Consider the following 13,501-nt stretch of genomic DNA (forward strand, 5'->3'; position numbering starts at 1 on the left):
GATAAGAACATTAATCATTCAGACAGTTGCTGTCAAGCATTTAATTTTTAAAGTGAAATCCTGGTGAAGCCCTGGTTGTACTGCCATCTCTCAGTTACCATCTCGCAATTGCTTAGCAAGACTGGCTAATCCAACGTTTAATTCATATAAAAACTCGCACGGACCCTCAATTCCGTCATACCACTTTCATGCTGCGCTCCTTATTGATTCATGAAACTAACTCTATTGCCTCTTATTCAGAAATTTAGCTCTCCCAGCAAGCTATTCTACGACTTGAACATAACACATGTTTCTAACACCAAAAACTTTGTGCGCAAAACTTCCTAATTTGTGCAGACATTAATTTGCGCACACATTACTGTCTTTTTTCAATCAGAGTTGAGATAATGACGTCGCTGAAGGTGCGTATGTCTGCGTGCAGCAGCTGAGCGCCCGTGGCCAGCAGCGGGCCGACAACGGTTGTGTAGGCGTCGCCGCCGTGGATCTGGAAGGCCGAGAACAGCAAACTTGCGCACAGCAACAGCCGATCGTCCTCTACGCTGCCGTACGCGCGCCTGGAAATAATCAAACTGGATAACAGTTGAAAGTTAACATGCAATCGAAAATGACTAAATTACTATGTACACGGGAGAAATTAGACATCTCGCAAGCATACGGCATACGAGACCGCGTCTAAAGAGTGTCGAGGATTCATCAAAGTTTCTACTGAGAGAGTATATTAGGTAGTCAGGTAGAGATACCACATCAAATTCCTGATGATGCTACCTTGCCTTAATAAAGATGGTAAATTTAAGTTGAAGTGAGCATGGTGAAATAAGGAACCAACAGGGAAATAATGTGGTGGGAACTTGTTTACACAATGACACTTCGTTAAAAATGCGAATTTCACTCGCGTTATACGGCTTCAGAATCGCAGGCTCGAAGTGCTTCACTGTGCCTCTCCATGGCATATGGAGGTAAATCAAAAGCACTTCAGCGAATGTCATAATAAACGGGACCACTTAAGGAAACCTCATTTTATGCGTCCGTGTCAAATTTAAGACACTCTCGACTGAGCGCGAGAAGTGCCGCGCTCACAGGGACAATGGCTCTCATGATCAGAGCAAATCGGTCAATGTTGCTGTGACAGTGACATATGTCGAGGCCGACAGTCCTGCAGGCTGGCTACAATGTCAGCCCATACATATTATTCCGCGTTGAGGTTTATAGTAACTATATATGACGAGCCCAATCTTTTGCGCATCGTATAAATCAAAAGTTCAATGAAGTTTTCGATTATGCAGATTGTTTCTGTCACCCATGCCGTTTCTTGCAATAATTCATGCAGTCATTAAATCGGAATATTACTTTGCACACTTGAAGCATACATTGCCAATTTTTAACTTCGTCTCGAATAGAATTTTAAAAGCTTTCTAACTCCATTTGTAAAATAAAGTTAAAGTACACAATAAAAGCGCTAGACGATGCCCGGCGCCGGCATCGGCGCCCCTCCATAGCTTAAAGACGTCCAATCGTTGGCGTGTGTTTTGTGAGAGGGGACGCTTGCTAAGGAGGATGTGGGCATCTCATCCTCAACAACTGGTCACTAAAGTTCCTTTTGTTGGATGCTTAAGGAGCGATGGACCTCAGCCTCATGCCATCTCCAAACTCACACAATTGATATCGATGCTCGAACAAGCACGGCATTCAACTGCCAGTCTATTGCCACATCCTCTGCGAGAATGACATCAGAAAAATGCTTTTATATCTGACTTGATAGCCTGAGTAAGACGCTCGATGGATGCGACAGTTAATAAAAATATTCCAAAAAAATGAAATTAAAATAAGAGAAATTATCGTGTAATTGAGTGTAGTCTAAATTCAAAGTTTTTTTTGCTCAAAACATTGCCTCTGCTATCCAGTTTATGTTTAACTTTTTGCCATCGCTGCAGCTTTATGTTTGTAATAGTAGTCATATTTGTCGCGATGCTAATTAGTGCCTTATTTGTCACCTAGTTAGAGTTTCGCCTGAATAATATTTCCTTGACCGCCCCTGCTCTCACATTTGTAAACGCTGAATAAGTTTGACATTAAATCTACTGCATCTCCTGATAACCGTGGTCGGTCCATAAATCTGGAGTTAAGCCTGAAGAACAATCTATTGACACTTATTGCATGGTTTAACTTATGAACCTTTATATTAAATTATTCAAAACAAGCAGCTAGTTCTGCACAATAATCTTTAATTTGTGATGTGAACCCGGAATAAATCTTTCCTGGTTTCAACATACAGCCTTACCTGAATTTCGGTGCTAATTCCGTCTTTCCGGTAATCTTGTAGAGCAATGCAGCATACAGTTCAGATCTGTACAAGTAAGACGCGTCTAGGAGCGTTAAGGCCGACTCGTGTACATCACTCATGTCTTCTTCAATGAGACGAGCCAAATTTGGTTCAATGTGTACTTTATCGCTCAGATTTCCAGCGCCATGCGGATGATCTTCATTTCGAAACTTATCCGATGGAACAGGCGAGTCATCAAGTATTTCAGGGGCGTTTTTCGACGGAGATTGTTGTTTCTTCGACGTATTTTCGTCCGGTTTGGAATGGCTAGAGGTTTTAGGCGAGTTTGTCTTATTCTTTAGTTTCTTGATTAGATTCTTATTTGATGTTTTAAACTCTCGGGAAAATTGCAGATCTTCTCTATTTCCTTCCCTGCGTTGGTCATCGCAGCGACGTTTCTTGGTACGCATTTCATGTTCGTCCCCGTCATGCGGACGTCGGCGCTGAGTCGTCGAGTTTTTTACTGTCGTATCGACATTGCCTTGCTTGGCAGATGACCGCCGCAGTCTGTACACGATGCACATCGCCAGTAGGTTGATGTACTCCAAATGTGAGCTCGGGAAAGAACACTGCCCACAATTTTGAATAATTGTATTCATCATTATCTGAAACTAGGGCAAAATTTGTCATTATTGCTGTTTCTTTTAAATAATTTCGTAATGCAATTCCAAGTTAGCTGGAATTTTATGGACAATTACAGCATCGTTTAACACTACGAAGTAAACTTGCCACTACTGTGCTGGAATTAAGGCCTAATTATTGCTTAAATCGTAAATTAATTATGTTTAAAAATGAAAAAGACGAATGAAAATTTTATATTATTATCAATTAAATTCTTTTTGATATCATCAGTGTAGAACTCCATACTACAAATTTAAGCAACTCGTGTGCCAAAATTCACAAGGTAGACTATACACTTCCATCGGAACATCAACAAAATACGTCCATAGCTTGTAACGAAATTAATCCTCACAAGTTAGATGCTTAATATCCACACGCACCCAAGAAAATTGTAGTCTAGGGGAGGGAAAGTCAAAATATCGACTGTTTCAATGTTATACATCGCATTCTGCCTTGCCAGAAGAGTTATAATTTATAAATTAAAGGTAAAGGTAAATTTATTCAAAGGTAAAGTGCAGCCGCTGAAAGACGTTCAGTCAGGCATTGCTGAAATCAAGTCAAATTGACTGAAGGTAATAGCAACCTAAGCTTACACTCATTATCAAATGATCATAGTTTTTCACGTTCATTTTCAGTCGGGCGATCTCAAATTCAATTGTGTGCTTCTAAACCTACTAACTGCGTTAGTTAAACGCATTTATTTTGCACTCGGTAGATACTTTAAAGAGCATGTCTGGCAAATATTAGTAGCCACTCAGCTGCCCTGCAAGTGCTATCATCCTTCCAGTCACATGCTCTTATCAATGAAAACTCTTGACTTCGGCCCTGAACGCCTCTTAATCAATCAGACTCTCCATGCAACTGGAGTAGCTGCACTTGTTAAAACAACTTTTATTCAGTCGATTATTTGTATCGAACATGAAAGCACTGTATTGAAACTGTTCAATGAAAACTCTTGACTTCGGCCCTGTACACCTCTTAATCAATCAGACTCTCCATGCAACTGGAGTAGCTGCACTTGTTAAAACAACTTTTATTCAGTCGATTATTAGTATTGAACACGAAAGCACTGTATATAAACTGTCCTTACTCGGTGTCCAAGCGTTTCGAGAACCCTGGTCTCGGAGCGCAGGATCGCTCGGTTGGAGTAGTCGAGCTTGAGACAGCGCAGCGCGGCCCGCAGCTTGGCGATGCTGAGGATCTGATGGTGGGAATAGCGACATATTCACTACTAGTTTACTGAGTAGCTTGAGCCTGTCAACAACTTCCTCGGTCCAGGTAATAACCAGAATACAAAACGTAGGAGCAGAAATATGTATTAAACTTCAAAATCTTCACTCACGAATTAAACTTCACTCACCTTAGAGTTTGAGTCAATTTTGGAGATGAGCTGAAGACACGAGAGCAGCCTAAGCGGAGTCTGTTCTGCGAGCCTCTCAATGACTTTCTTCAGAAGCACCTGCTTCTGATGCCGCTGTTGTTCCTCTTCTGAAGGTTAATAATCTTTTGAGAATACTTGCCATCATCAATTCAATTCATCTTCATCGCCCCCTCACCGAGCGCATGTAGAATGGAATATTTTCGCGCATTACATCCAGTGGCGGAAACAACTATACGACCAACCGTTTTTTTTCTGAATATTTTTTCTTGCATGAAAAATTCCTGGAATTTAATTATGAGAGGTTAAATTACGTTTAAAAACGATTCCAACGCTATATGAAATAAATAATTCTTTCAAAATATATGAGGAAGAAATGATGAAAATTAAAAAAATCTCGGTGGAAATAGTTATAAGACCATGATATATTTCTCCGTTTTTGGATCCCATACACTCGTTTTAATAGGCAATCTTACCTCCTTTCGCCTTAATTACCTCAATGCATCTTCTCCCCATGCGATTTACCAAATAATCCAGTGCCTTTTGAGGAACTTTATCCCAGGAACGAAGGTTAGCGGTGCTCAGGTCGCTCACAGATTGGAACTGGCGCTCATTTTGGTAAATATCTCTCGTCACGATGCCGCATAGGTTTTCAATGGGGTTGAGGTCAACACTACAAGCGCTGGCCACGGCAACAGGTTAATATTCTGCTCTTGGAACCACTTGTTTGCTGACTTCGAGGTGTGAATCGAAGCATTGTCTTGCTGGAAAACATATGATCTCTCGTGTTTCTCATCGGCAAAAGGGAGAAGAGGGTGAAATAGCGTGTGCTGGTATGCCTCGGAATCTTGTCCCCCTCGTAAAATAGTTGGAGTTGATTTTCCCTTTCGGCTGAACGCCCCCAAATCATGACCGAACCAACACCAGATTGCCGCTTGGAAAAAATTCAGGTTCATGGTTCAGGTGATGCCAATAGCATTGCCACCCATCTGGACCATCAGATTAAGCCTTTTTTCATCACTGAAGATAATCTCTCACCGATAAGCACATTCTTTCAGCTAGTTTTAGTAGGTTGATAACGTGTTTTTGTTTAAGCATAGGGGCATTTTTCCGCTTCATGTACTTCGAATCATGCAATATCTGACGGATGCATCGTGCTGTCACATCAATTCCAGTGGCCAATTTTATAGAAGTAGAGGTAGCGCCAGCTTTAGAAGCCTCTGAAAACAGTCGCCCAAGATACCTGTCGGTTAATTTTGTGATTGGTCCAGGGTACATTTTTGATCCGTAGCCGTCCATATTAGTAAAAATTGATTGTACAACGGTTTTTGAGCGTTTTATTTCCTTTGTGATGTCCCCGTTGGCTTCTACCGCATTTTGCAAAAGCCAAAATCTGCGCCTTTTCGGCCACTGTGAGTCTTGTCCGCTTTGGCATCTTTTTTACTGAAATATTTATTACATCATATCTTTTTTACTTAAAAAATATAAATGAGGATACTGAACTGCACCAGAAGTACCCTAAATGCATGGCGAAAATCAGGATATTCTTCATGTTGCTGTACTTTTTAACGAGAAAATATAATAGTAATAGAAAGATAGTAAAATGAAGAAAAACCATCATGGTCTTATAACCATTTTCACCTAGGTTTTTTTGAATTTCATCATTTCTTCTCATATATTTTGAAAAATTATTTGTTTCTTATAGCGTTGGAACCGTTTTCCAACGTATATTTAGCCTTGTATAATTGGAATCTAGTATTTTTTAACGCAAGAAAAATATTCAGAAAAAACGGATGGTCGTTTAGCCATTTCTGCCACTGTATGTACAGTGCCGGAAATGGATATACGACCACCCAGTTCTCTCCAAATATTTTTTCTTGCATAAAAAAATATGGGATTCTAATTATACGAGGTTAAACAACGTTTAAAAACGTTTCCGAGGATATGCTAAAAAAATAATTTTGTCAAAATACATGTATATGAGAAGATATTATGAAAATTATAAAAACCTTGGTGGAAATGGTTATGACCAAGTTTGGCCCATATGACCATGACCATATGTTTTTCTCCATTTTGGTATCTTTATGTAATATTTTCACTTTAAAAAGCACAGCAATATAAAGAATATCTTGATTTTCGTCATTTAAGGCCTTTCTAGTGTACTTCTGGTGTAGTTCAGTGTCCTCACTTATATTTTTGAAGTGAAAATATGCCAAATAGGACACGACTCACTGAGGCCGAGAAGGCGCAGATTTTCGGCTTCGTGAAATGCAGTAGAAGCCAACGGGACATCGCAATGGGAATAAAACGCTCAAAGCCCATTGCACAAACATTTTTTGCTAATCCAGACGGCTACGGGTGAAAAAAGCACACTGGACCAACCCCAAAATTAACCGACAGGGATCTTAGGAGACTGTTTTCTGAGGCTTCTAAAACTTGCGCTACCTCTACCGCTATAAAATTGGCCACTGGAGTTGATGTGACAGCACGACACATCCGTTAGATATTGCATGACTCGAAGAAATTCAAATACATGAAGATGAAAAATGCCCTTGTGCTCCAACAAAAGCATATTATCAACCGACAAAAATTTGCTGAAAAAAATTTGTTATTGGTAAGGGACGGCACAAGATTATCTTCAGTGAAGTAAAAAGTTCAATCTTTATGGTCCAGATAAATGGCAATGCTATTGGCACCGTGTACTGGACCGTGAGCCTGAATTTTTTTTCAAGCGGCAATCTTGTGGTGGTTCGGTCATGTTTTGGAGGGCGTTAGCCGAAAGGGAAAATCAACTCTAGCTATTTTACATGGGAGACAAGATTCCGTGGCTTACAAGCACACGCTGTTTTACCAGCTTCTCCCTTTTGCCGATGAGAAACATGAGGGATCATTTTCAACATGACAATGCTTCGATTCACCTCAAAATCAGCAAACAAGTGGTTCCTAGAGCAGAATATTAACCTGTTGCCGTGACCGGCGCTTAGTCCTGACCTCAACCCCATTGAAAACTTATGCGGCATCATGGCGAGAGATGTTTACCAAAATGAGCGCCAGTTCCAATCTGTGAGTGACCTGAGCACGGCTATCCTTCGTTCTTGGGATAATATTTCTCAAAAGACACTGGGTAATATGGTTAATAGCGTGGGGAGAAGATGCATTGAGGCAATTATGGCGAAAGGAGATGAGATTGCCTATTAAAACGAGTGTATGTGATCCACAAACGGAAAAAACATATCTTGGTCCATTTCCACCTAGGTTTTTCTGATTTTCAACATTTCTACTCATATATTTTGAGAAAATTATTTTTTTTTTCGCATAGCGTTGGAACCGTTTTTAAACGTAGTTTAACTACGTGTAATTAGAATCTCATATTTCTTGTGCAATAACAAATATTTGGAGAAAACTGGGTGGTCGTATAGCCATTTCCGGCACTGTATGATACCCAGAATTTTTGTTCATCTGAACATGTCCAGCACTGAAGATAATGACTCGGTCTCGAAGTGAAACACGATAGTGCTTGACATGATTGTGATGCTGTTAATGATCATTTATTTTTATCAATAATATCTTTCTATTAATTACTTCAACGATTATACCAGCAGTTTAAAATGCAGTTTATGACCCGAGACATCTTTTTAACAAATAAGAATAGAATATTTCTTCCTGAATAATATGTAACTTCCATACTGAAATATCAATACTTGACTCTCATTGACGCCAAAAATTATACTTATAACGGTATTAATGCAGCAAGCAGGCCATGCAAATGTGGTAAACGCTTCCAAGCACAATCAGCAATCCCTCACTGAAGATGACCTCCCCAAATGTAATCGGCAATCAGCCAATCACACACTTAAGATTACCTCGTGAATGCCATCAGCAATCGCACGCCGAAAGTGACACTTGAAACAAGTTGGCTGGTATTTTCAGAATATTTATCTCTAGTAGTCAGGATATGAAAGGTCGATGAGAACAGTGATTTTTCTTATTTTGGCGAAATAATTCATCTGTAGGATTATATGTAACGGACATCTGATGATTAAATGAGGTTTAAGTAGAAAGCATAAATTTGAGTTAATTTTCCCACGACAATGTTATCAGTTGAAAATTGCTTTTCAGACCAAGCATATATAAAGTATTGCAACATGTTATTCCTCCATTAATAAATAAAGTACGTTTAATATTACATGTTTTCAAAACTTAATTCAACTACCGTTGGTCCTTTCGACAATAATAATTAATCAAAGGATGACTAATTGTTCCTGTTTCAGCCAAATGTCTATAATTCATATACTTACATAATTCATACATAATTATAATTTTCCTCGTGAATTTTTGGCCTGAATCTGGTCAAAGCCCTCGTGATGATTTGCAATATCGCTATCCCCGAATCATAAGCACTTAGGTTATCTATGATTGGGGCCCATGGACTCTTAAGAAGCAATGAGGATAAAATATTTTTAATGCTCGGCATAAACGCCATTAGCACAGATAATCAATGTTTCGAAACCCAATTAGAAAAGAAAACTATTACAGCTATTGTGATCAAAAAATGTTGGATGTTATATTACGGGGCCATCACCGACAAAATGAGCCGAATTCAACAAATTTAACGCGAGTCTCTTTCACGATAGTAGGCGAGCGGCAGGGAAATTGATTAATTACATTTAATCCTTCGTGAAATAATAGCTTTTAAGAATAACTGCAGACGACTACCGATAATGTTCAATGTTACCAACCTTTTCTGCTGAGGCTTCTCTTCCGCGTCGATGTCTTGCCTTTCGAGGAAGATTTGGTTTTTATATCAGATGATTGATGTCCTGCGTTCTCTTCCACGTACTCAGTCATGACTTCGATGTGCTTAACTATGAACCTGCACCGTGCATAAATAAAATAGGTCCATTCATTGTACTAAGAGTTAAAATATTAATGTTATGAAGTATTCAGGCGATACATGTCGAACTGATATACCGGCACGGTTATTCTAGTAAACTTGTCTAACTGAAATATGAAAAATATGTCCGTAGATTTTCATACTGTCACAACGTTACAAAAAAAATTATTACCTCCAAAAGTAATTTTGCTAGTCAACAGACGTAATTCTATTTATAAAATTCATGCTCAAACGATAAACTTAATTGGTCTTAACCGTTGAGAAATTAAACCTAATTTATTTCCAATATGGAGAGCCACAATGTACATTTATAGGTAAGAATGGGAAATCAAAGCCACAGGAGCATTCAGCAAAGAACATTGCAGTGCACAATTCACACAAGTGTGCTTAGACTAGTTCATAGAATTCTCAAAATGAGGCTTGACCTAAAACTTGATTACATCAAGATATGAGTGAACTTGCATGATTTTAGACTTGAAATTCAATTTTTTTAGTGTGTGAACTACGATCAATTTTTACATCGTGCACGTTAATTAATGAGACACAATATACAATTTTACATCACAAGCCCCAAAGCTTTTCCTAAATTGACATTTTGATGTCACAATGAAGTTGTCTATTACCTGCAGTAGAGATCGATGGACTTGTATACAAGTGCCTGAGGCAGGTTAGCGGCACGCACAACGTACGTGAGGAACGAATACAGCCGACCAACGACATCGCGACACACACTCGATGACGAAGTCTGCCCTGCTTTCTTCAGTCGTTCGTTTTCTTCTTGCAACTGCTGCAGCCAAGCCTCAAGTAGGAAATCTGACAAATTTTGGTTAGTGAAGAAAAATTGTTTATTATTAACCTAACATAACATAGTGATGGCGACGCTGAAGAGTAGACCTAATGTAGCCTGTCGCCGATTCTTGTACTTTTCGTGACGTGTCCACAGGAGATCTAAAAACAGGTCCTTCGAACGGATCTTTTCCAAACTGAGCCTCTGAGCCTGAGGATAGTTGAAACTTGAAATAGCTACTAGGTACTAGCTAGTGGCTACTAGGTAAACTCCCACCGGGTTCGATATGGCGCTAGGTATTTCAAGTCTGACCATGTATTTCTAAATAAATTATCTTGTCTGTTCTTGAACACGTTTATACTCGGAGCGTCAACATAGAATTCTTTAAAAAATAGTTTATATCGGTGCAATAAACATTAAAAATACCTACTTGTATGACTCTCAAACTGCTTAGTAAAATGGCACTCTGTCAATGCATTTATGTTGAGGATTTGATCAAAGCACCATGCGAGAAAAACGTAAAGACCCATTAAATGAACTATATTCATTCATTTGTTATTCTTAGAATTTGAGGAAACATTTGTACTGCCATCACGCCATGACATGAAACATATCTTACCGAGTTCTTTTTCCTGCCAAATTTCATGGCACAAAGTAAAGAATGTTGACGGTGTCTTGCCTCTGCCGCTAATGTCCATTTCCCAATAGAAATTTTAATGTATATTTATAATTTTATATGTCATACGTCTTCTTTGTCTAGAATTTTTGGTCAACAAAAATTTCTGCACAACCTCCTCTACGATCATACGGTGACTAGCAGTTTAATTTAAAGTAAGTCATGTCTGGCGCAGCAGTTGCAGCAACGGGAAACACTTTCCCTGAAATTCCTAAAACTGAATCCATTTTAGTAATTGGTATTAAAGCTCATTCATAGTTTCCGTTGTTTTTTACTCTTTATTTGAAAATTGCCACCCACTTTACACTTTTTTTATTTGAAATTGTTAACTTTTCATGGTCCATTACGAATGCAATTTAAAGAATGAAATGTGGTTTTCGTAGGTATTACAAACATTTCACTATTGGTAGTTGCTAAGTAATAATAGTGGATCATGGTGGATGATTACATAAGTTGACGTTTTGGACAATAGGAAGGTTTCCTAATAATTTATCGTGAATTATTATCGCCGCATTATCATCACAGAGATCAGTTATATCATCGTTATTCAAGGAAAAACATTGACAGCACGATTAAAAAGCGCATGGAGATTAGACGTTAAGTTTTCTGCCTCTAGAAATGCGTTGATTGTCCCATAGTATGTAATCTAATCTCTATAGGAGCTCTAATTGAGATATCCTAACGATTAATACTTATTCATGGGGCGCATATAAACGTGTTGGGTTCAAAAATTTGCTCTCACTGGCAGGTAAGCTTGGTTGTTGGATAGCAATCTTGGAACCGAATCGACACTTCAGCGAGCTCGCGTGCGAACTAGCCTGCGCACTCGAATGCAAAACCTAACTTGACGTTCAACTCAACAGCCATAAATCCATTAATAATGAACGGATTTTATTCAAATTTGAAAAATAAGTAGATAATATCAGTAATTTGTGGACGGAATTATTTCACATTTTTACATCAATTACTTTTTTATTAATACGGAAAACCTAACTTCATTTTCAACTCAACCAGCCATAAATCCATCAATTATGAACGGATTTTAATTAAATTTGAAAAAGTAGATAATATCAGTAATTTTTGGGCGGAATTATTTCATATTTTTACATCAATTACTTTTTTATTAATACGGAAAACCTAACTTCACGTTCACCTCGCAGGTTAGGTCCAAGTCAGGTCAAGTTTCAGTATTTTGTGGCATTTAAAAAAAATAATTGATGTAAAAATCTGAAATAAATTCGTCCACAAATTATTGATAATATTTACTTAATTTTTAAATTTGAATGAAATCCGTTCATTATTGATGGATTTATGGCTGGTTGAGTTGAAAATGAAGTTAGGTTTTCCGTACGTATTAATAAAAAGTAATTGATGTAAAAAATCTGAAATAATTCCGTTCACAAATTATTGATATTATCTACCCATTTTTCAAATTTGAATAAAATCCGTTCATTATTGTTGGATTTATTGCTTGTTGAGTTGAACGTCAAGTTAGGTTTTGCATTCCAGTGCGCAGGCCAGTTCGCAGGCGAGTTCGCTAAAGTGTCGATCCGGTAATCTTGGACGTGTATTCTTAGTTGATCTTTCAAGTTAGGATTAATATCAATTTTGTTTTCATTTTTTAATTTCAATAAAGATTCATACAAAAATTCCAATTCTATCTTCTTCTTGGTTTTGTTAAATTTTGATATCACACGACAATTAATTCCGAGATTTAGAAGTTCCTTTTCATTTTCGTCCTCCCACAGGGAGCGCAGCCGTGCACCACAAATTTTGTACACCAATAAGCCCTGAATCGAACGCCTTGGATCTTTCCGGACATCCACCAATCAGCCGTGAATGGAATCTGCTATCCGTAACCGATCATTGACATCCTTCTGCTTTGAATATTTTGAGCTCCACACCCCCCAGGCACGAGGTCGAATAGCCTACGGTCGAATGGCCGTCCACCACTGAACGTTGCGTAGAAGCATCACTTCATACCCTGGCCACCGCTCGAATTGGAACTTGCGCGCAACAGCCTGCGACCACTTGGCTTTGCCCACCTCCGGCCTCGCATAAAACNACCATCTACTATGAGAACCAAATGACCAGCGGTTATAAAGCAGATGAACGGATCCTTCATTCTATCGTTCACAACAACATCGTGAACGTAACTAATAATAAAATTAAACTACTGATTTATTTCAAAAACAAGAAAATACAGAATCTTGTAATGAACAATAAGTAACCCTGCAAAAAAACGTGAGTTTCCCAAGAGACCAATGTAGTCTATAAATTTTCTTGCAATAGAGAAGGTTGTAGACTTCTCCCCAATATGGACTACATCGGGCTCACAACTACAACATTAAGCCGACGTCTCACGTGCCACCTTCTGTCTGGCGGACCAAGGAACCACCTGATGGAGGCCCACGACGAGACCATCACTCGTACGGTGCTTGAAGAATGCACCAGCGTCGTCGTGAGATGCCCCGACGCCAACCGACTCGCGATAGCTGAGGCCCTCATCATTAAGGATAGGACCCCAGCAAACGACCTTCAAACTACTGGATTTGTCAGAACCTTGAGACTGTTTTCGGAGTAATTTTCGGTGCTTTAATTCTTAATTATTTTTGTGATTTTGTAATTATTCCTAACAATTTTGATTTTTGAGTAGTATCCCATTTACTTGATTTTGTACTTATGTCGACCCAAATTCCATCCATCACTCAAGGCGCCTTTTAACTTGATAATGAATGATAGAAACATTCGAAACGTCGTCAAAGAAATAAAAATGTCCTTCGGTAATCTGATTTTCAATTTACCTGTGCAAACGCTAAATCTTG

At 38.7% G+C, this 13,501-nt stretch overlaps 1 protein-coding gene across 1 annotated transcript; it reads right to left on the reverse strand.

Moving 5' to 3' along the window:
• Positions 1-76: 76 nt before the first annotated feature.
• LOC108664462 lies at positions 77-10,872 on the reverse strand. The gene is made up of 7 exons (XM_018151049.2): positions 10,620-10,872; positions 9,837-10,026; positions 9,059-9,192; positions 4,302-4,429; positions 4,032-4,142; positions 2,279-2,889; positions 77-554 (listed from the first exon to the last, which is right to left on the reverse strand). Exons 1-7 carry the CDS (start codon positions 10,696-10,698, stop codon positions 356-358), a joined length of 1,452 nt encoding a protein of 483 aa, XP_018006538.1. The 5' UTR covers positions 10,699-10,872; the 3' UTR covers positions 77-355.
• Positions 10,873-13,501: the final 2,629 nt, after the last annotated feature.

The sequence above is a fragment of the Hyalella azteca genome, unplaced genomic scaffold (assembly GCF_000764305.2).
Source record: "Hyalella azteca isolate HAZT.00-mixed unplaced genomic scaffold, Hazt_2.0.2 contig14805, whole genome shotgun sequence".
Taxonomy (NCBI): domain Eukaryota; kingdom Metazoa; phylum Arthropoda; class Malacostraca; order Amphipoda; family Hyalellidae; genus Hyalella; species Hyalella azteca.